General features: G+C 36.7%; 1 protein-coding gene across 1 annotated transcript in view; it reads right to left on the minus strand.

Annotated features, from left to right (window-relative positions):
- The window catches only part of LOC106852522 (dynein axonemal heavy chain 5-like), a 149,756-nt gene that overhangs the window by 82,463 nt on the left and 43,213 nt on the right, over window positions 1–24,080 (minus strand). Inside the window, exons 40-48 of the mRNA XM_088171968.1 lie at window positions 23,874–24,020; window positions 22,143–22,315; window positions 19,150–19,328; window positions 12,830–13,017; window positions 11,462–11,656; window positions 5,607–5,741; window positions 4,402–4,591; window positions 1,719–1,936; window positions 515–826 (exon numbers count right to left, since the gene is read on the minus strand). Coding sequence (XP_088028094.1) covers window positions 515–826; window positions 1,719–1,936; window positions 4,402–4,591; window positions 5,607–5,741; window positions 11,462–11,656; window positions 12,830–13,017; window positions 19,150–19,328; window positions 22,143–22,315; window positions 23,874–24,020 — 1,737 coding nt within the window. The remainder of the gene's footprint in view (window positions 1–514; window positions 827–1,718; window positions 1,937–4,401; window positions 4,592–5,606; window positions 5,742–11,461; window positions 11,657–12,829; window positions 13,018–19,149; window positions 19,329–22,142; window positions 22,316–23,873; window positions 24,021–24,080) is intronic.

A 24,080-nucleotide genomic window follows, 5' to 3' on the forward strand; every position in this document is an offset into this window, starting at 1 on the left:
AGAGCAGCAAAGAGCACAGAACTACCCTGGATTAATTTGAATAAAAGAATGTCTTTTTAAAAATAAGTAATGGATCAAATGCATTCCTGTTGCACCAGAGTAAATCTAGCTCAATTTCTTTCTAAATTTACTTCTTTGTATTTAAAACAAAATAAGAAGTTTACACACTTCCTTTGTGTATCCTAACAATAATTAAAATTGCAGTATTAAAATTACAAGCAAAGAGAGTATCTGTTTTGCCAACATGCAATATAAAATGACCAAAGGTTTAACAATTCATTGCCAACTATCGTATTCAGACAAAACAAAACATTCAGATTATTCATCCATTATAGCTTCAGTAATTTATTAATGAGAGAGATAATTTTATCTCCTTTTTTAATTCTTCATCTTTAGTTTATTACAGAAGCAAAGAAATTTAAATAATTGAAAGAGCACTTAGGAAGAAGCAATGCTTCATTAAAAAAAAAGAACAAAAAATACAACTTTTTTTCTGAAGTAGTTAATTAAGTACCTGAAATACAGCATTAAAGCAATTCCATAGGATACTGGAGTATGTAACTGGTAGTGTCTGCAGCCAAGCTCTTAAAATAGGCTTCCAGTCTAACACTGAAGAACTCATGAAGACCATCCCATTACGAGAAACTGTTGCAGGGGAAGCATTGTCAATGTTGTGAGGTTCAAAAATAATTTTGCAATTGGGCGACATCGGAATGCGATCTCCATTGGCCAAAGTAAGGGTCTTATTATCATCCAGAACAGAGTTCAGATTTTCAATCCATATTGCATCAACTGGTCCATCCAAAACTATCCAGATATGCTCACCCTAAAAAAAAAAAGAGATACATTCAACTTTACCTACATTGATTAAAAATACATATTTATGTAATATCAGAAAATGTACTATTAGATATAAATAATGTCATAATTTGGTTCTCACAAAAAAAATATAAAATTCAATTTTTATAACTTGCTCAGTGATTTTAATTCTTCTTTTATTATATTGTGTCACACTAAAAAGGATATTAAGAAATAGCAACAAAAATTAATTTATGCTGTACTGAGCAGAAAGTTGTGTCTTTCTTCTACAAAAGTCCATCAGCCAACCCAGCATCCACCAAGATGGATGAAAACATTTCCCATTAACTGCAGTTATAGACACAGGCACAAAGTCAGTCCTTGTGGGATGTTACTCAAGCATTTCATGTAAGGTGTCCCATTTTCCAAGCCAGAACTGCGTGGCTGTTCAGTAGATGTGAGTATAATTATGATTCTGTGAAATGTGATCTGCAGGTTTGATAAGAGAACTGGAAAATGCCTACATAGGTTTCTTTCCAAAGCCTTTCATTCTGATATAACTAGTGAAATAAAGTGGCAATGACTTAAAACCAGACAGGAGAAAAACTACTTTCCTATCCTCACATCAAAACATGAACACACATTGGTTTTGTCTCTGGACTGCTTACAGAAGGAAGCAAACCACTTAAAATCTTTTCTAATACTGGAACCTCAAATTCTTGGGAAGCCTAGTGCTATCTGGGATACATATATATATATAATTCTGACTCCTGTGCACATTGAGTTCATCAGACACAAAGCAAAATTAACACTGCATATTCCCGTTTGATTTTATAATGGAAGACCTTTCAGATAAATGACAGGTAATGACACCTTATGGAAACAGTATTAAATGTCTGTCATGATACAATATCCATTACCTTCTTTGCCTTTAAAGTTTTTCTCCATAATGTAGAGAAAATACCATCTGTCCAGTCATTTGTAGCAACATCAAGGGTACCGAACATCTGGGAAGCTGTGATTGCCTTTGGGTTCATTCTCATCTCTTTATGAGGAGCACCACAATCTGTCATTGCTTTCATCAAAATATTAATGCACATTGTCTTTCCTGCACCAGTTGGACCTAGAGTCATCATACCTAAAAACAATATAAACATGGTTTAAAATGAAATGTCAGTGTGTCATGCTATCATTTAACAGTTCATTGCATCAACGATCCTTGTTTTAGTTTTGTCAAAAGCCAATACAAAAGGATGTTTTTCACTCCACTTAATTTTGATTGAAACAGAATTTGAAACTATTATTTAAAGGGCTCTATAAATGTCTCTCTATTGTGATAGGCAAGCCTATGTGGGTCTGTATCCTCCCTCAGGCAACTATTTTCCTTTTTCTAATGGGACAACACAACTGCCTTTTGATGTTCTCATGCAATGACATCGACACGAATGGTGGCAAACAAATCCAGAAATTTCTAAATTTATCTAACTAGAATGAGTATCTTCCAGTGATATACAAAATTGAGTGCATCTTTCTGATGCAAAAGTAACAAAAATATGTACCTGCATTCACCCATGCTGACATTTTACTAGATCTTTCTTTCATAAAACCAGTTAAGAGCAACCATACTTAATTCATCAGTTACATGTTACCTAAGAAAAATAAATTGTGTCCTCAATAATAAACTGAGCCTACTGTTGATCTCTAGTTATGTTTTCTAAATCACCTACTCAATAAGCCCAGAATCTGTCCAAAATCAGATGGGACTTTCAAATTGAGACTTCCAAAGACATTTAAGGGACTTAGATAACTCCTATTAGCTCTAAAGGTAACTGGACAACAAAATCCTTAGCTGGCTTTTAAAACTTCTTCAACAAAAGTATGGAACAATCAGAGACACAAATAATAAACCTAATCTAGTAACATCCAGATCATGTGACACTTCCTCTAAAACTAAAGGGAGATGGATGTTCCCTGAAACAATCTGAGGACTCAGAAAATTACTTATGCCATATGTCACATACGAGGAAATCTAATACAAACACTTCAGTGTTAACCAAATGGCTTTTCTGCTGGTTTCAGTGATATTTCAATCAAAATTGTTATGCCAAAGAGATTTCAGGAATCTCCATGTGTGTGAATGTGTGAGTGTGAGAGTGTGTGTGTGTGTGTGCGTGTGTATGTTTGTTTATAAAAGTACTTCATGTGCACATACGGCCATATTTCTCCTCATTATCTGAAATCCCATGGTGACCTCTCCATAAATTCAAGTTCATGAGTAGAAGTGGAAGTCAGGAAAAATAACATATTTTTCCTTTAATGCAGTAACTTTTGGTCTGAGCATCTAACTGTTCAGATAATTGGAGTTGCATGACCTCCTGGGAATAGTAGGGATGTGTGGAGAGAAGAGGCATCTAACCAGAATGTCATGGTGAATCCTGAAGATTTTTGAGGAATAGAGTGTAGTGTCCCACAGATCAACCAGTTTCTTTTAAAAATAGACATACTTAATCATGACTGAAAACATTAAAACTCCCATGGTTCCTATATAAATATAAATAACAGCTATATAAATAGCTGTTATGGAACACTGCATCCAGAAATCTGGATGTAAATTAGTAAATCTGCACACCACTAACCAGTTCTTCAGTCTAACAAATAATCTGAATCAAAAGTTTGAGGCATTAGGGACTCAAACTGTGGTATGTGACTGTCTATTTCCTTTCACTTATTTCATTAGTTTAAGCTGACTATTCTTTTATTATGATAAGAAAAGGGAGAATAAGAAGAATGATATCTTTATAAATCTTTGCTGCTTTAATTACATTTCCTTTATATTTTGCCCTTATGATACAAAAAAATCATTAGTTAGAGGTTAGAGAGATGGGGGATACTTCAAAATAGGGGTAATTTTTTTACACTGAGCTATGAATAGTAAACTTGGATTCACTACTGGTTTTTATACCCTTCCCAGGACAGGATAAACTTGACTCAATTACTTTTTCTGCACTGTAAAAATGCATTTTCATATAATCAAGGAATGGCTGAAGTTGGAAGGGACCTCTGGAGTCCATCTTGTCTAACTCCCCTCATCCAGCAGGAGGAAAGCTTATTTCTCCTCACTATAAATGGCAAGAATCGATCACAAAGAAAACACTTGGAATTATATTGAATGCATTGTAGAATCTATCAAAATAAAGATGTGAGAAATTTTTTTTGTAATCTTCTCAACATTAAAATCTCACAGTAACATTACACTTGAGCTTCATGACTGAACTCTGTCTGAGGGCAACAATTGTTTTCAGAATACTGAGCAAAATTGCTGTATCTGGATTTGAATGGATGTATTTTAACTTGCTCTATAGAAATTTCAATCACCAAAGGCCGCACTCATACTCCCCATAAAAATGTAATACAACAAAGGATTGCACACTAAAAAAAGGTCTTAACAGCTTCCTGAGCAAAATACCCACATAGGCTTTAAAAATGGCATCTGTTCAATCTTTTTAAAACATTTTTCATGAAATTGATCTGCATTCCAGTGGCAGATAATATAATGTAGTCTCAAATACAATGTGGTCTCAAAGTCTCATCTAGCATGCTAACCATGTCGGACTCGCTGAGTTTCGTACAGCTGAATAAGTTTAAGTGTCCATGGTGGATGATTAATAAGCCCTGCTTCCTCTGTCTGTTTTTGGATGGCTGACTGTAGCTCAGGATATCCAGATTTATCCAGAGTAATTCCAGGGAATAGGTCATTAATGAGACTCATAAATAAAGGTTCGTCTTCATCCACCTGTCAAGGATAAAGTAGGGGGAAACACATTATTTATTTATCAATATTATTATTATAGTTGTAAACAATCTTCAAGATAAGCCATTTAAAAGATGGCTGTGAAAATCTTAACTCTTCCAAAGTAAATATTATAATTATCCATCAGTTTTATGAAGTGAGTTTCATACAATGAAATCACAAATAGTAATTTCTAAATTAAATACTTTAGGCTGATAAAAATTTAAACAACTTAATACAGTTTTCTTCAATGTATACACATACATACTTTTTCATTTGTTACATAAGTCAGCAAGATTTTTCCAGTCATATTTTGTCTTCGAATTTTTATGATTTTTTCTTTCTGTAAATCACTGAAGCATTGCTATAGGTTTGAACACAGGTACCAACGTGATGAATAGATTAACATCAGAAACAGAGTAATTGGTTCCATCACAAAACTGCTTCCCAAGGTAAATGCACAGAGTCTAGACATGCAATAACCTTTTAATTACAGCAATAAAAGGAAAGAGGAATTCTTTAAATAGTATTATCGAAAGACGTTACCCTATACAAGTAGGTATTAGCTGCTTCCAATTACCTCACTTTATGCAACTCCTATGATGTTCTGAAAGGCAATAGACTCCCGAGAAATGTATAAATTGAAATTCTGGATTAAGAAGGATCTTTGGTAACATTATTAAGAGTTAATACAATGTATTCTTCTTTTCTCTCCTTAGGGTAAAAAAATTAAAAACAAGAGCCAATTAGAGGACCAGGTAGATCCCCCAGGATCTCATGGTATTTCCAAAGATTTTTTTCAGCTAAAGCTTATGATGTGTTTTCCTCTCTTTAAAAGACAAATTGTGCTCACGCAGTAGCTGTATTCAGATTCTCAACTCACTTATAAATCATATTAAAAACTGCAAAATAATGAATCCAACTGGTGAAGAAAAATATCTTTTCAAAGTGCATAATAAAGACTCTTAAAAATGCAAACAAAATACTCTGCTGGGGACAGTCACCAGTGTTACAGTACCAGTTTGGAGAGGTTCATGTCCCGCAGAACTCTCATCACAACAGTTTTCTCTGGCTCTTGGGGATTAGATCTTTTCACTGCTCCAAGTGTTCTTAAAACAGACAGGATATTTCTAAGCCCAAAGTCATAGTGAACCTTTAAATAAAGCATAAACAAAATTGGAACTATATAGATCAAATAAATCAAAACAAAAATCAAGAGAGGAAAATTAGATCCCTGAATAAATAAATGTTACAGAACTTCTCAATATTATTAAATTCACAGCTCTTCGTCCTTTCAAATAGATTTCCAGTTTCATTGTTATCAAATCCTGAAGGTATTTTCTAGTTTTGTATGTCTATATCAGAAAGTGTACTTTCTGGTGATACAGAGCTCACCCTTATTGCCCAGGCTGACAAATTGAAACGATACACTGTGTAAATCCCAGAATTTTCAGCAAGAAATAACTTTTTGATTAGATTTTCAGAGCACCAAACTGGTGAACTAGATCTCAACTAGAGTTCAAACTTACCAAGAGAAATTCAATACATTATCTACGTGTGAAGCAATTAAATAAAGGCAAGTCCGAAATATTAAAGATGGTAACTAACTGCACTAATAAAGAGTAACAACTCTTCTTTATTGAGTTGAGAAACAAATTAGGTGCACAAAGCACCTAATTTGCAGAAAAATATCTGACATTGGATTGATGTCACAGGCTCCCCAATGACTTATCTGCAATTTTCGTGGACAATAAAAATACAAATGTCTTTTTTTTAGGAAAATTGAAAATATATTTCCATTGTAGTTGACATTTCTATACTGTGACCAAAAGCTGGATTCCACATTTGAAGATGAACCCTACAGAAGAGAACTTTGAGAAGAAAAAAAAGCCATCGGTTGACTAGAAAACATACTGTATTAGGAAAAAGTAATACAAAATCTACTATAAAAATAGGAAGAGTGAATATGTAGGATGAGTGATGATAAAAGTCTTCCACATGCAAAAGATACCTGCAAATGGGAAGAGAGGAGGAATAGACAGGAAAGGAAGCAATGTGCTTAACTATGTTGTGACCATAACAAAAATGAAACTTTGGATCAGATTGCCTGGGAAACTGCAACCTATCCATCAACAGAAAATGTCAAGAACACTGACAAACATTAATAGCAAATTATTTAAGTATGAATTATTTTTGCTCCAGAAAGGTAGATGGATGATTCCTCAAGGCTCTGCCCTGCCTCATTTTCTATTATTCAATCAGGTGCCAAGTTGTTACCAGCTGAAAAAGTCAGATATGAATACACAGCCATGTATTGCCAGGAAATCTCATTTGCAGATGGAAACATTAACACAAAAAGATTAACAACTTCGTGTGACATTGATGAACTCAGATGTCACCTGACTTCATCATCATTTAGTAAATGGCATGTGCTAGTGAAATTCCCAGAATCATGACAAGGACTGATATATTTCTTTTTCTCCATGCTAGATGACCATCATTGACATACTGGAGTAAGTTCAGAAAATGATGACTACGTGAGAGGAAAAGAGGCAATCTCAAAGTCTTCAACAGGGGAAATTGCAATGGTTTGCATAATGAAAAGATCTTCACAATAAGAGTGGCCAAACACAGAAATGGTATCCAGAGAGACTGAATATCTCCATCCTTGGAGATATTCAAAACTCAGAAAGTGCCTTAGCAACCTGCTCTAATGTGCTGAGCAAGAAATTGGACAAGGTGACCTCTGGAGGTCTCTTCCAACTTACACAAGTCTGTGATTCCACAGAAGTGATGACTTTATTAAATTTGAAGAAATGCTTTCATACCTACCAGAAAATTTAAAATAAGCTCAAATTACTTTTAAAGATAGAATTTCTGGTGCATTCCAATGGACCTATGTGATGGGTGGTTCAAGGTGACCATCCTTTATTTACCTTAATCTGTTTTCTAGTTTTACAACTGCTTTACTTTTTGGGAATGGCACAGAATTTACTGGCAAATGTGGATTATGAGTTATTTCTTTGCTACATCTTTTAGCAGCAATCTTTAAAGACTGCGCCTGCAGTGGTAGAGCTGACACTCTTAAAAGCAAGAATTAAAAATCTGAAAAAAAAGTCTCAGAACTAGAAGCAGTTTCCTCCATGTGGAAAAGGAAAAAAGGGATATCAGTGATTTGCTCCATATGAAAGCATCTTAAAGAGATGATTCTCAAAAAGGGATTATCACCTCATTTTCTTTCAAGCTTTGTTAGGTTCTTCTTTTCAGTTTCTGTTTTTCCTTAAGCTGTATGAGGCTTTGTGGAAGAAGGTTCTAGGGAAGAAGTCCCATAACAAAGCCAAATAATTCACCTTTGGGGCTCTGTCAGAATACCTCTTTCACAGGCTTGTGGACACCTTGGGCTTCCTACATTTGCTAAGGACTATTCTTTTTCTTCATTGTTTATTGTTTTTCTTTACTGAAGGAGATGACAGTCAGTCAGGGTGCCTTTGGCTACTTGTGAGTCAGAGTTTCTCTTTCTACAGAGTCTGCATTTGTGTGTGTAAAATGTCTGGAGGACTTAAGTATTTCTTCTGCCACATTCCTTTTAGATTTTCTGTGAGGTAAGCTCAGCTGGTGAAGGCTTGTTTGCTTTATTTCCTTCTGTTGATATATTGTATTTGCTGAAAAGAGGCAGTGTTCTGCCATTTCCTATTGCACTGGTTCTTTATGTGGCCCTGATCTTTCCAGTCAACTGCCTGGAAAATCCAGAATTACTTAACTTGGAATTTCAAATTTACCATTAAAAAATTTAATAAGTTCCACAAGGAAAGAAAGATTAATACGAATTATAGAGTCACAGAATGGTTTGAGTTGGAAGTGACCTTAAATATCATGTAGTTCCCACCCCCTGCCATGGGCAGGGACACCTTCCATTAGACCAGGTTACTCAGAGTCCCACCTGGCCTGGGGAGTCCAGAAACTCACCAAGCAACCTGTTCCAGTGTCTCACTAGCCTTTACAGTCAAGAATTTCTTATTAATGTCTAATCGAATATGCCTCTAAGAAAGACTGCCTGTACTTTATAATTTTAGTTTTCTGACTACACAGAAGCAATTTATGTCCCGCTGTTTCTGTACTCTTAGAAATGCGTTCAGTTAATGAGACTCCCATATCTAATCGGATGAACTCATTAGATCTCTCTCTATATATAATCACATATTGCACTCCCCAACCTACAACAAACTTCACAAGGAAGTCCAGTAAGTGTTTCAAATTATTTCATTACCACTACAATAACAACACACATTCTAGTGAGGAAGTGGTGGACCCAACTGAGAAGCAGAAGATCCAGTCTGTGGTGGAAAACAGAGACATCAAGGATGGTGGAACAGTGTGGAAAGTGACCCTTCTCAAGTGTATATATACAGATAAGGACAGGTGGAGAGAGTAGCATCGTGGCAGAAGCTCTCACAGCAGAAGGAGGTGCTCATTTGAAGTGCCTGTTTGCTAAGGCATGCAGCATGAACAACAAAACGGGAAAATTATAGCTCTGTATGCAGGTACAGGGTTACAGTCAACTAGGAAATATGGGGGCATAGGTACAATGTATGGATACAGGTTCTTTAGGAGGGACAAGACAGGATGGAGAGATGGGAAATTGCCCTTTAAAGTGAAAGAGTGGGAACACTCTCTCAGGATGTCTAGTGAGCCAGTTGAGAGAATCTGTGTTAGAATTAGAGGGCTCAACAACATTGTGGCAGATGTCTGCTGCAAACATCCTGATAAGGAAGAAGCTGATGAATCTTTCTTTCAACAATTGGAATTAGCCTCATTTTTGCAAGCTCATTTTTGCATTTTTTGCAATCCTCACTGGGGGCTTGACACATCCCAATATCTGCTGGAAGGGCAACACAGCAGGGCAGAGCCATTCCAGATTTCAACACTGTCTCAAATAATATCCTCACAGATAAAGTGGTGACTAGACAAGGTGGTCAGACACTTCAACAGCTTGACCAAAGAGGCTGTGCAGTGTTTATCCTTGGAGATATTCAAAGCTTACTTAGACAAGGTGCTGAGCCACCTACTCTAGCAGATCTCACTTCAAGAAGAGGTACAGAACTTGTTCACCTCCAGAAGTCCCAGAGAAAAAAAAATCTGTTTTTCTCTGATTTTATGACTGTATAGAACAGATTTAGAGAAGAGCAGGAGTGTCCAAAGGTGTGCTCAGAGGCACAGGCAGGACAAACTATCATACTACCATGGGCTTGGAGAAAGCTGTGCTTCCTGGCTCATGCTACCAAGTATAGTGGCCCATGATATGATACATGATATGAATGGTTAGAAGAAAGATCACTATAGCAGGTTTCTCTGATGATACTGTAGAAATGTTAGGTGGTCCTGAAGAAATTATAAATATGCATGGAAGACTATTCCCCACAGACATCATGGCTTACTTAGTAAGAACTATGGAATTAAAGTTTTAAGAGAGATAAGCATAAGACACAGATCTAAATTTGTGATGTAGCTGAGTGCAAGGGCTGTGCCTATGTGCACACCTAGAGCACTTGGTCATTAATTTTAGTAAATACCAAGGAACTCCCTTGCTATCATCAGCATATATGAGGCAAAGGACTGGTCTGAGACAAAGTGATTGAGCTACCTGCCTTCACACCAAAGCATTTAAATAACTGGCATAGGAGTTTTCCAGGTGGGAATTTCAGACAGTTTCACAGTCCTCCAGGTAGTTCCTATGATCCCTAGGCCAACTGATAAAGCTTACTTATATGCTTCAGTGTGTTGATTAACATGATAAATGGAGAATCTCCTTATCTCAAGGCTCCAGAGGGCAATTTCTGCTGAAGAAATGACCAGGCTACACAGAGAAACACTGCAATCATTGTGTAAATGCAGCAATCATTGTGTATAAAATACTGTACACCCTTAAGATAGTTAAAATAAGTTTTGTACAGTTAGGTTTTGTTTTGGTATGTGCATTAAATTTTTAAGTACACTGTCCAAGGGTGAACCAGTTCCAGCACCTGTGACAACACAAAACAAGCAAACCACTTTTGCAGAGGTAGGTCAAATTTCTGATGCCTGCTTACGTGCCTTTTGCATGCTGAAGGAAAGAATCATGTCCTGGACAAAAAATGACCACACAAACTGAGGTAATAAGAAAATTTAGTCTTACAAAGACCAAGCACTAACAAATATGTGGTATATAACTAAAATTATGGTAGCATAATATAGTAATATTTTATAGTGTAGTGTAGTGTAGTATAGTATAGTACAGTATAGTACAGTATAATAAAGTATGTATAGTAGTCAATTTGCACAAGTTCATCACTATCCAACCAAAGCAGGCATTTGAGGACAATTTCTCTATTGTTCATACGATTTCTCATTGAGAGCCTCTAGTGGACAGCCAGCACAGGGCACAAACCAGATTTGTTTCTATTTAAACACTCCATCCCAAACAGAAGAGCAGTATTCTCTTTCTAGCAGCATTCAGCAAGACAGAGCCTCATAGGTACTCTGTAGTTATTTACAATTCTTACACTGCCTCTGAAATAGATCTGGCCTTCATAAGTGAAGACATTGAAAAATGTGCCCTCTGCATGTTCAGCACAGCAATATTCACTATTCCTCATAACTTCTCCAGTAAATGCACTCTGTTTAAGAACCACAAATCAAACTTCCTATACTACTCAATTTACAGTGAAAAATAAAAACCGACATGATCATTCCAGACACTGTTTCTGGAACTTGAAACTGAAAACCCTAAAAAATGTATAGCCTCATGAGTGTAAAAATAATTACATATTCTATGAAAGTATATTATCTCCATATCCTTCCAGTGACAGCTTACAGTTGGACAAATATTTATTTTACCTGTTTAGATAACTGCTCTTCACAGAGTTTGTAGAGTGTATAGAATTTTTGACTAAGGACTTGGTTGTCTCGGAAACCAGCACTTGCCAGTTTGACTCGCATAATAATGCCACGGTCAGGCACCATCATGGCAACCGTGCGAAACTGAATCTTCAGATTTTCGGGAAGTTCCTGTCGTCCTGCATAGCCGGGGTTCTGAAAATGCAATTTATAAACTCAAACAATATATAATGATAGCAGGGTAGGTTTGTCTTTCCTGATAACCATACAGCAAGCACAGGAGCACACGGGAGATGACGAAGGATAACTTGAGCATGTCACAATTACACAAGAACACAGTTAATGAAGTATGGGGTATTACACGTTATTTGGAGATGTCCAAGACTCACAGACAGAGACAGCCAGCCACTTGCAGATCTTGCTGGAGCTTTTTTAAATGGTTACTTCCTCAGAGTCTTGACAGTGTTCCAGTGCTGGAGGTTACTGGCCCCTGTGAGCATTCCCAGACCATTTCAGTGTAAAGTCAGTCAAGCAGTGCAAGCCATTACTGAGTATAATTTAAACTAATGGATCTGACCTTTCACTGAAGATGTCTAAGTCATTCATATGAGTGCTGCACAGCTCAGTTGTGACAACTGTAGTCACTAGCTGTGCAGTGATAACTTCTTAATCTCTTTCAGGTCTTCCCCCTGGCCTTTTTATGGCACATATTTGCTTTGTTTTTCAAATTACAGTGATAACAATAACACTTTTTCAAAGGTAGGACCTCCTAAAATAAAGACAAAGGATTCCATTTTGAGTTGTGGGTATGTAAGTAGCTAAGGAGGGAGAGATACAAAGACGATTTAAGGTAGTCTTACATTTTCCTGCTACTTTGCCTCCTGCACTGCTAAAAGCAGCCCACAGGCACCAAAGATAAATCTTCAGGAGGGCAGCAGAACAGAGTGAGGGTGGTTTCCCTCATGCTGTCTTCTAAGACTGAGGTCAAAACTTCTTCAGAGGTGGTAAAATACTGACCAGACCAGCTACAATAGTCCTTGCAGTGGTCAATTACTTTTGGTTTATTTTGACAGACTTTGACTAAAAATATGAAGGGGTTAAATTTAATCTCAATCTGTCAAATATTCAACTAAAAAAGTCCTTAAAATACATAGTTAATGATAAATGCACATCCCAAGTCCTAGGATCCAGTTAAAAAATATGGACAAGAGAAAATGATATCATAATTATTTTACCAAATTATTGTTCAAGTTTCATTAACTATTTTCGAACAGACAGTTCCAATATTTCAATAGGGAAATTTCAATAGGAAATGGAACAAAAAAGATTTTTCACAATGATGCCATTTACACGTATTTACAGACATACCATAGTCAGAAATATACCAAATTCTCTGTCCATGTCAACAATGTCACCATCAGTGAAAGTGAACTGAAGTTTCTTTTTTTTCTTACACTGAAGTACAATATATATCTGCTGAGCAGCAACTGATAAAACTGGAAGTTCAATGCGGTTGAATTCATCAAAGCAACCCCATGCACCCGACTGAGCTAAACCTATGAAAAGCAAAAAGAGAAATATTCTGTTAAAAGAGCAGATCAAACAAGAGTAATTTATATACAAAATAGAACATGTTTATACAGCTTAGTGTATGAGAATAGAGGACATGAACACAGAATAAAATGAGAAGTAAAAACTCAAAATAAGTTGGGCTGTGCATTAATGACACTCAGAAAAAGTATCATCCCTTGAATGAAAGATACATAAACTTCTTTACAAAGAAGTCCTAGACTTCTATAGCAACCATTAGGCAGAAAGTGTTAATTGATACTGTATATAGTACCACATAGTGGCATAAATGTGCATGTGACATGGAAACTCATCTATGCAGGGGATGAAGTTGTCAAAGATGAGCATGAGAAACACATACCTAAATGGAAAAGCACAAAACCAAACAGAGACCACTACATTTCTGACAGAAGCATTGTAGCATTGTATAACAATAAATTCATAGGTGAAAAATTACTGGAGATTAACATCCTACTGTTCAAGAGTTACACGTAGAATTGTTACTTGAAACAGGCCATGGATTTCTAGCCAGACAGCAGTACCCACAAACATCATTAAATTATTGGCTTTTTGGAGAGTCAAGTACTCATTCCTCTGTATCATGATAACAGGATTGAAATAGGAGAGTCTACAGTGGCAGCCTTCCAGACCAGTAATAGGAAAGCTGCATAATCCTCTGCTTTTCCATACCCATTTCACAAGAGACCATGGCTAGTAAGTCTATGCAGGAGCTACAGGGATGCCATCCCTGCCTTCCCAAAGACCACACTGGACTAGTATTTCCAATTGCCCCGGTCCACACCTACAAATACTCAGAAGTGCTTAATTCACTCCACTGACTCGGGGAGCTCAGCTTGGCTTTAGCAGTTTGAAGGTAGTACTAAATGCAGAAATAAAGCACGTGTCCAAGAAAAGGTATTTGTGTGTTTGCAATGTTGAATAACCATGCCCAGAGCTCCCCTGAATCCCCATACTTTATATGGCAATGTCTATTGCAGTGGTAAAATAAATCTATGGGTAGTTTATGTGTGAAATTAATTCCTTAATAACTTTATATAATCGAAGAGAAAGTATTCAAAAATCAATAACAATACTATCAAGACATATTCTTTCACTTTGTCTTTTCTCTTTTATTTTTTTTTTCTTCTCTTGCCTTTGCTCAGCCGGTTCTTCTCATAATGTGCTACTTCCCTTCCCTCTACTTTTCCTTGTCTGATCTTCTCTTGCCCTTTAAGATGTTTATCCAAATGCCCTTAATGTCACTTTTGTTTCTTTTCTGACATTCATTTTTTATGTTTTTTCATGCCCATTAACCAATTATTTTAATAATGTTGCATCAATTGGTCTTTTTTACCCACGTAATTTCGGAAGAACAAAACTAGAGGAGTCAAACTAGGTCAAAATCAGTGGTAGTACAACCAAAATCAGCTTCTTAAGGCTTGATTCAGTCAGGGCAATACTGAAGATCTTCTGTGAAACTTATCTCAATTCCATATGTAACCTTTCCCTAAACTGCTTCTAATTAATTTCTGTGATATTATAAGGAAAAAAGATACTCCAAAGGAAAAGAATCTGAAGAGAATGAAAAGTTACATGGACCTAATTAAAAACTTAAAAGCAAGTGGAATATATACAAATACCACAATGCCATAATGATACAAAGATTAAAGTAATTCTATCCACAGATACCAAATTTAAAACACGAAATACTCAATCTTACTGTATTTGAAAACAAATGGAAAATGTTCCTTGACTTCATTGGTGTGCCAGCAAGTCCTTTAACTGATGTTCCTCTCCTTCTGTGAGGAATATCTGAGCCCTGGGTGCCCTCAACAGCCCTTCCTGAGGCTTCTATTCAGATTCTGGAGTCTCTTCCAGTCCAGGAGTTCCATTGCAGCTCAGGCAGGTCTGAACTGTATTATGTGTAAGGCTGTGCACAGTCTCACCTCCTCTTACTCTGAATTTTGGAATGAACTTCCTGGAGGAGCCCACAGCTCCACAGTGTTACCCCCAGCCCTGCCTCTTGCTCTTTCTGGTTAAACTTCCTAGACAGATCCTGTATCCAGCTGGTCATTCCACATTGTTTGATGTCACTGGACTGCTGGTGGGAACAGGCTGTCAACAACCTGCCCTGCTGAGGTACTGTGGGATCGTGCTCTGTGGAGTGAAGTCCCTGCCTTTGTGCTGACCACCCTGGGCTCCTGGATCATCTTCCCTCATGGAACTGCCCCATTCTTGCTGCTCCCTGACAAAAAGACTTATTACAGAGATTTTTAAAATTCATTTGTTCCCTTTTGTAACATATGTTATATGACTCCTAGGATCCTTTCTAATAAGAAACACAAAAAAGTGGGTTTTTTCTGCTTTGTTTATTAAACATAAATATCTACTCTTCAAGATACAACAAGCAAAATCTCTAAAGCTATATATTCTTTAAGTCAAAACTTAATTCCATATAATATTGTCTATTACACTTACTGTCTGTATTTTAAAGGGTTTTGAAAGTAATTTCTCTGTAGAATGGTGAGGTTCAGTTCTGACCAAATAATTTTTCTTTGGGAAAGGAAAAAAATTCACTTGTTCTGTAATGCCACCTGCTGCATGGAGTTAAGAAACCTCATTCTCAGACAAAGCCAATATACCACAGCTTTGAATAAACTCAGTTCTCGCAAAATTATTTCATTCTGGTGGTGTTGAAAAAGGAAAGAAAAGACACATGCATGCTAAAAACACGCACACAAGCAAAGGCACAGCAAGCAAACTCCCCACTGCAAAACAATGAGACAGTCAGAGACAATGTAATTTTGTCATATTGTGAATTAAATTCTGTTCCCATGCTGAACATATGATGGTTATCAAATACAGAAATGGAGTAAAAGCAGAAAATAAAGCACAAGACTAAAGAGATCTTTAATTATATCTAAAAAATGTGGCAATGCCCCTGCCCCAATCAGTACAGATATCCTACAAACCTAGTTCTTATATGATGAAAGAAACTCACAGAATAGCTATTAATCCCCAGACCATAAAATGCATATCTGCAATGCAGTGCCATGTCTCTTTCTATGTATTTTTCCACATTTTTTCCCCAGATTTTACACTGGAGTAGAGCTATAGTGATACAATTCAATGGAAATGTCAGTGAAACAAAGCTCTGTCTAGCCAAAGTGCAACTCAGAAGCAGCAAACTAAAAAGTAATCATTGGCCCTGAAAGAATTTAAAGGATGACTTGTGTATTCACTTTCTGAATTAAGATAAATATAAAATCTTGCATTAAATACCAAATCACAGAAAGTTACTTCAGGTAATACTGGAATTGTCTGACTGTAAATATAGAAAACAGAATCAAAACAAACAACTTTTATACCTATCCACAGACAACCACAGACAAAAGGTTTTCTGAAGGGTATCCACCAACACTTTACAGGAACAGTGATGAAGTATCCCTGGTTAGCTATTCATGGGCAATTTCAACACTGAATTAGGTATGAGAGAAAACTTGAAAATTCATCTTCCCACTTGCATCCCTGATACTTTCTCAGGTTACCTCTGGTCCCGTTCAGGTAACAAGTTGCATCTGAATCTACATTTTGGTTCAAATATGAAAAACAAAACTATCAAAGATCAAAGTCCAGGCCTTGAACATATCGGCTAGATCATCTGCCCATTAATTTCTTAAGTCATGGAGAAAAACAAAACAGATGGAAAGAGGGAAACAGGAAGACCAAACCTCAGCCCTGACCCAACCAGAAGAACTTCAAATCATATTTTTATGCTATACAATATATGCTGTATTAGTTATCTTATATTTTTCTATTTCTTTTTTTCTGAAGAGGAAACTTCTCATCTTTACAGAAGAAGTCTGGAGACATGTCTGCAGACAAGACTGCACCACCTCTCCCTGCCTCTTTTCTACTTACTGCTAAACCTGCTAATGTCTGATGACGACCCACAGCACCAAAGTGAAAAGTTTGGGTGTAGAAACACTGGTGATGGAGCACCAAGCCTATCACAAACATGTGGAATTCTGAAAAATTTCCCATTGTGACCACTGAAATATGCAATATGTTAATGAGAACTTTCTTATCAGTCTGCATTAAAGAGCTTCTACAGCTGAGAAAAACTATCCTTTTTTCTATTAAAGACCTCATGTATAGTAAAGAATCTTTATCTGAACTCTCTTTGCCCTTTATATTAAATCAAAAAGAGCTCATTTCCTTCCCTAACTTCAGTATATCTACTCTTCAAGAAATTGCAGATATTTTAAAGACATAAAAAGGTGATTGCAAGCCAAGCCCTTCCAAGTAGTGACACTAAGTCCAAAACAACTGACTTCCAATGTCCCTTCACTAACGAAAGCACCAATGACTTATGTAAGAACAGAATCTTACTTTTACTCCCAGACACAAAACAGCCATAGGAATGCTGAAAAAAAACCCCTCTATTCAGGCTCCATTCAGCTGAATCTATTACCTAATTCTCAGCCAAATTCTCTGAGAAGCAAGCTATCATCCCACTTGTATTTACTGAAGTAAGCAGTCATAGGCATCATGGCTGCTTGAGCAGCAGTTAGATGAGTTCTATAAACATTTTTTCTAGCTCATATTGAACACCAGCATGCCATTAAATGATGCAGCCACAGAAGAAGGACACATCACACAGTATTACTTTGCTTCTGTAGCATATGATGACAATACTACATGGAAAATGGTTGGCTTACAGAAAAACAACAGAAAAAGAAAGCTGAGCCCTAAAACTCAACTTATGCTTTTAGACATAGAAATTATGTCCAGTTTTAATAAAAGAAAGCAATGACAAGCTGAAATGATCACTACTGCCTCAAATTGAAATGGGAAAGGATAAGTGCTCAGAATAAAAAGACAGAAAAAAGGCAAGGATACAGAACTAGATGTCTGAACTGACAAAAGTTACAAACAGTTTAATACAAAGAAGTGAAATCACCATGGAGTCAGGAAAAGAGGTGTTCACAGAAAGAGATACAAACATTCTCACAGAAGGAGTAGAGCAGAAGACAACAGCTTGGTGACATCAAAGACAAATCCACTGCAAGGAGAAACAAAGGCAGACATTTCCTTTACAGACTGATGGCTGCACGTACAGCAGAGACCCAGCAGATGACTGTGCTTGGCATTATGAGCACACTCAGATATCCCAGGCTTCTTCTGTCTAATAACAATGAGCAAAATAAACCTGTGACACTAAATGCCTTCACATATGATAAAAGATGTGCAAGTAAAACTTGACCCAAATCTGTGGGGGTTACAAGAGGTGCTTTGAGAAACTTGTGACCTGAACTGAAGGTATTCACATGCATAGGTGGTTCAGATGATCCTCTGTTTAAAAAATCATGGCCAGCTTTGCTGGCTTCTTAATTGGAACTAAGCATTATCCCCAGGTTATATTTTAGCCTTCAGGAGATACTACAACAGTGAAAATTTTGTTTATAATACCTTGTGTTATAGTTAAAAGCCCATCACTTACAGAAAATGGTGGTGTTCAGTAGTCTGTCAGTCCATATATAAATGCAGCTATATACAATAAAACAAACCATTATAATGAAATCTACACATTTGGGATCCCTAATCGCTGAACTAAATTCAAAATTTTGCTAATCGTGATGAAGAGTTATCAGAGTTTGACCACTGTGTCAATTTTCCTGGTTTCAAAAGAGTCCTATAGTTAAATAAGACACTGCAACGCTTTGCATATTTCCCTGCCTTGCACAACATCATTAAGCTTCACATTTGATTGTCTTGTTCAACACAAAAATAGCAAAAATAAATATAAACCCTCTCTGCGTGGGATGGGTAGGATAGAGGCATTAAAAAACCCCAAACAGTAGAAAGGATTAAAAGGGAAAAAGAAAAGAAGACATAGATGGGAAACACCACTGAAGAATATTCAAACAAAAACGTACTGGAAAACATACAGGAACAAAGAGGGAAAAATCAAATAAAATCAAATATTAGGTAAAGTTGATGAATGCCTAGAAATAGGAGGCAACAGAGATGAAAATGCCCTCCAAATCATTGCTAACTCACAACTGAAGGGGCAAGAACTTAGAACTCTGAAATGAATAAAGCAGGTAATTTCTTACCTTTATAGATACGACCAAGTCCTCTGTAGTCCATTTGGTCTGAACAATTGAAAACAACAACATACTTTCCCAGGCACTTGCCCATGTCTTTAGTGGTCTCTGTCTTCCCTGTCCCAGCAGGTCCTGCTGGTGCACCACCCATACTCATGCCCAGAGCCTGTGCCAGAGTGATGTAACACCTAAAGACAGAACAAAAAGATCTGTGAATCTTTTCCTACCATTAATTACTTGAAGTCCATCAATGCAATCACAGCACACGTATTATCCAGAGCTGGGGAAGGGGGCAGAGATGTATTTCCATGTGGTGAGTCCTCAGTCACCCCCTTTGCACACTGTGAAGCTGAGTTACCAGGACCAGCTTTGCTCCACCTGCAGAAAAGCACCCATCCAGCACAGCCATGACTGCAACAGCCCAGGAAATCCACAGGCCAATTCTAAATGCTGAATGCCAAAATACTGTAGTGTTGTGATTTTCTCAGACGGTCATACACCCTTCCTCCATTACAGCCTATTCTGCAGCACCCAGAGCCACTGGATTTCTGCCTTTTCCCTCTCCCTCCTACTGTCTCCCCAGAGCACTCATGATGGGCTCTCTGATCTGGCAGTAGGAAGGTACAGGGCCTGGAAGCACGTCCTATTTTTGACATTTCCATAGCAGCACACCAAATCACAGCAGTGCTGCCAGTCATGTGAGGTCTTTGAGTTCCAGGAGCATGATGGATGAGAGCAAAGATTGCAGTGGAGAAAGAGGAGGAATCCATGAGTCCTATGATCAACTGCTTCAGCCTCCATCCTGGGTTGAGATCCTAAAGTTTAAGTCTCAGGCTTCCCAGATGGTGTGGAGGTTACTGAAGGGTGTAAGGAAGCCTGTTGTTCTAACCTCCAACGCTCCAAAATCACAGCAAACACATTTTAGCACTGTGAAACTCAATAGCTTTATAATATATGTGGGGATCAAAAATGGACACTGGAAAAAATCCCAAATGATAGCACCTAGTATGACTTCTCATGAAACAACAGAATACCCATTCTAATAAAATAGCAGTAAGAATGCTTTATCACCTTATTACTCAGTGATCAGTTAACAGGCCATCATTTAACACATAGAAAATACCACTCCTGACAATTGTGCTACTGAAAACAAGGTAAGGACAAACTGAATACACAGCACAAGTTCTATATAGACCTTTCACTTCATTTTTGGTGTATGCCATGACATGGACTGTGTGGGAGCATTCAATTTCAGTGCCATTATCTTAATGCAATGTACTATCAGCTCTGTGTATTTATCATGTGCTTAGGGAATCTCTTTGAACATGAAATCAGCCAAACAGGACTTCAAACTGATTAATGGAACAAAGACACTAATTGCCTGAAAATTTTCAGAAGATCAGACAATTCCACGCAGCAGTATCATAAATACCAAAACGGAAAAAGCCCACAAGCAGAATAAAATGTGTTGTCGTGCCACACTGCTTAGGTACATAAGTTTCCCATGCTAACACTAGGAAACATCTCTGCTTCAAATACCCTTTCAAGGGACAGTGGGTATCCAATCACTGCAGCTTTGTTTGGCTCTCCCAGGTTGTTCCAAAGAGAGATGTTCCTGCTCTTTCTGTTGTTATTATTATTATAGTTTGAATTAATTTAAAAGGCTTGTTTTCTTCAATCATGTCACCCTGTGCTAATTTTCAATCTTGTGTTGACAGAGCACTTTGTAGAATCATTATATATTACATGTCCAGTTCCAGTCCAATTCCTGGATCTGCACAGGAAAAACCCAAAAAACACACCACGTGCCTGAAAGTTTTGTCCAAACACCTTTAGAACTCTGGCAGGGTTAATGCCATAACCACTTCCCTGGCTGCATTTTAATTCTGTGAACAAATTTTGAATGTTGACATTTTCTTGATACTGGCTCTCCTGGTGGGTAAAAATATTTTCAGTGTGTTAGTGCTGCCATAGCCACTAATCCACTGCATGTGTACTGCTGCAAACAAACCTCTACTAACACAGGAACAATAAAGTGCATAACATAGAACTTGGGAGATGTGTGTTACTTATTAAAAGCCAGCTACCCACATGGAGAGGTTTGGCTTTCTTAACTAGCTCACAGGGAATAAATTTTGTTCAGAAATAGGCAAAAATCTGAATTTTCATTAATAAATAAAATCTAGTAGCACAAAGAATGCAAAGACAATTCAACATTAACTCAAGATGGGGCTTTGAGCAAATTGGTCTAAGTCCAAGGGAAGGACGTTGGAATTAGATTATTTTTAAAGCCCCTTCCAATCCAAACCATTCTGTAATTCTATAAATGACTGAACATGCAAAATATTTTGACATTCATATCCACATATAAAAGAGGCTCTGGCATAGCAAATACATCTGTCTCTTGTCTCACTGAAGCACCAACCAAGCACTTTAGGGAAAATAGGCATCTAATGAAGTTGATACTGTGCTGCATAACTAACACTCCAGCAATAAAAACTTCTCCTTATGATTGTCCTCAGAGTTTTTCTGTGTTTGTAGTCCTGAGTTCTCCACAGGCCTTGCTTAAAACCATACTGGCACATTATGCAATGCTATATCCTGAATTACTGCTTTTTCTTACGGGGTGACTTCAAATTAATCACTTCCAGTAATTCCAAATTCTCATGCAACTACTTGCTTATTGAAAGCAGCAATATTGGTGTTTATAGATTGACTCTGTTTAGGCTGGTGAAGTATATGGTGCTCAGGCATATTTATCTTGAGAATAAGTAAGTTTTTCAATGCCCATCGCAGCTCAAATAGCTCAAGCAAACACTCAAATTCAATCTGATTTCAATAGCTGAATATATAAGCACTGGCCTCTGCTGTTCACCAGCGATATTGCAGCATTGTAGTGCAACCTAAGTAATCCTGACTCATGAGAGTTAAAAGAATTAAGTCAAATGAATTAAATCTTAGTTCCAGTACTATGAAGTACACTTCATTCCTTTTATAAATACCTGTCAGTTAAGGGAGTTATAACAAGCCTGTCCGTACAGCCTAAGTATTCATTGCAGTAGGTGAACTCTACATCAGTGATTTTGATAATGCATTTATCCAAGTCTTCAAGAAAATAAAATCGAGACTGTTTTTGCCATTCAAAATCAGACGGAGATTTAATGTTCATACGGACCTATTATGAAAAAGAAAATCATCAATAGAGAAATGAATCAGTAAGAAATTAATCTTAAATTCCATATAGAAAAAAAAAGTCTACTTCATATAAATTCTTGACCTTGAAGAATGAGCACAGAATCTGTCAGGAGTCAAGATATCCGGAATTATCTTTTCAAATCTGGTCTATGACATGCTCTGAACCTTCTGTCCACTTTGATTTTCCTCTGATTTGGGCACAGAGATTATAAATCGTGTGTTACAGAGATATTGAAAAACAGTCATGGAAAACATAAAAAAATGAACAATGCTTGCTGTCCTGCATGGTAGCTGCACCATCACTTACAGAAATACTAAATTGTGCACAGTATTTGAATACATTGTGTAGACATATGAGTGCTTGTTTATTTGGATTTTGTTTTTCAGTATGAACTTGCCACGCACATATTTAGATTTGTGGTAATTATGAGATTCATCATTATTGACATTGGATCTCAAGACCAGTGGCCTCTTACAGAAAATGTTGCCCTGGTTATTGGCCTTGCAAACACAGTGTAAGGTGAAGAGGAGGTTCTGGAATCTCAGCCACTTCCCTCTCCTTTATCTCAATCACTAAAGGAGCAGAGAACAGAATGTTTCAAGACAGAATGTTATTTATTATTACATATACCATTTAAGAACCCTTTCCCCAGTTTTGGACTTGCTCCTGACTTCTTATTTTGTATACAGGACCTAAAAATTTAACCAATTTCCCATAATTTTATTATAATATGGCATTAAATTAATTAAGAAAATAGTTATGAAGATAAACTAAAAATTACAGGCAGAGGGTAAAACCCATGCTTATCTTAGAAGCGAGCAGTCTTCTTTCTAGATTTCTGTACTTTTCCTTATTGTTTTCTATTTTCTTTACACATGCACATAATTTTTATCTTCCCAATATATATGCATAAATTAAGCAATCAGTATTGAATTATTGTCCTTTATATAATTCATGTCCTTCGGAAGTTATTTTACTTCCATTTTTATAAATTATGCTTTCATTTATTCAACATAAAGGAAGGCTGATGCAAATCAATTATCAAAAAAAAATTAAAATATCTGTTATATTTATTATTGCTATCCTCTTCAAATATAAGAAGCCTCACTGCTTTTACCTTTGAATAACTATTACCTTACATCAACATATAGGCTGGATCAAAAATCACAAGATTGACAGGAATACTAAAGGTAGGTTTTTTACATTTACATTTCAATCAAATACTGCATTAAATCTTCAAATTGAGATGATAATTTAATTTTAAACGTTAACTTGCTCATGTGAATTTGTGTATGATGAGTATAAACAACATTTAGAGAGCTGAAGTCTAAATCTATGAACATACCTATATAAAAATTCACTCTTCTTACTGTATCACATCTATATTAAATCAAAATAAATCTGATATGCTCTATCACAGCAGTAGTATCAAAGCTACTCAAAGAGAATAGATTCTAAGTTTTGCTTATAATTTTTTTATATGTGCAAGACCTTCCAAACAGAAAGTCCCTTGATGGTTTTCCAAAAAAAAACTTACCAAATCATCAAAGATATCCTTCTGGTGCACATGAATGGTGATCAAAGTTTCATATTTTGTGCGCTCCATTCTTGTCAGATTGTGTGTTGCCATGTCAATCAAATCATTTAAAATTTCCAAGAACTTCTGATTTGTTGTGTGCATTACCTTTTCCACAAGCAAGAACGATTATATTAATACAAACATCATTTATTCTTCCAATATTTA

The sequence above is a fragment of the Sturnus vulgaris genome, chromosome 1, assembly GCF_052056855.1.
Source record: "Sturnus vulgaris isolate bStuVul1 chromosome 1, bStuVul1.hap1, whole genome shotgun sequence".
Classification (NCBI taxonomy): Eukaryota; Metazoa; Chordata; class Aves; order Passeriformes; family Sturnidae; genus Sturnus; species Sturnus vulgaris.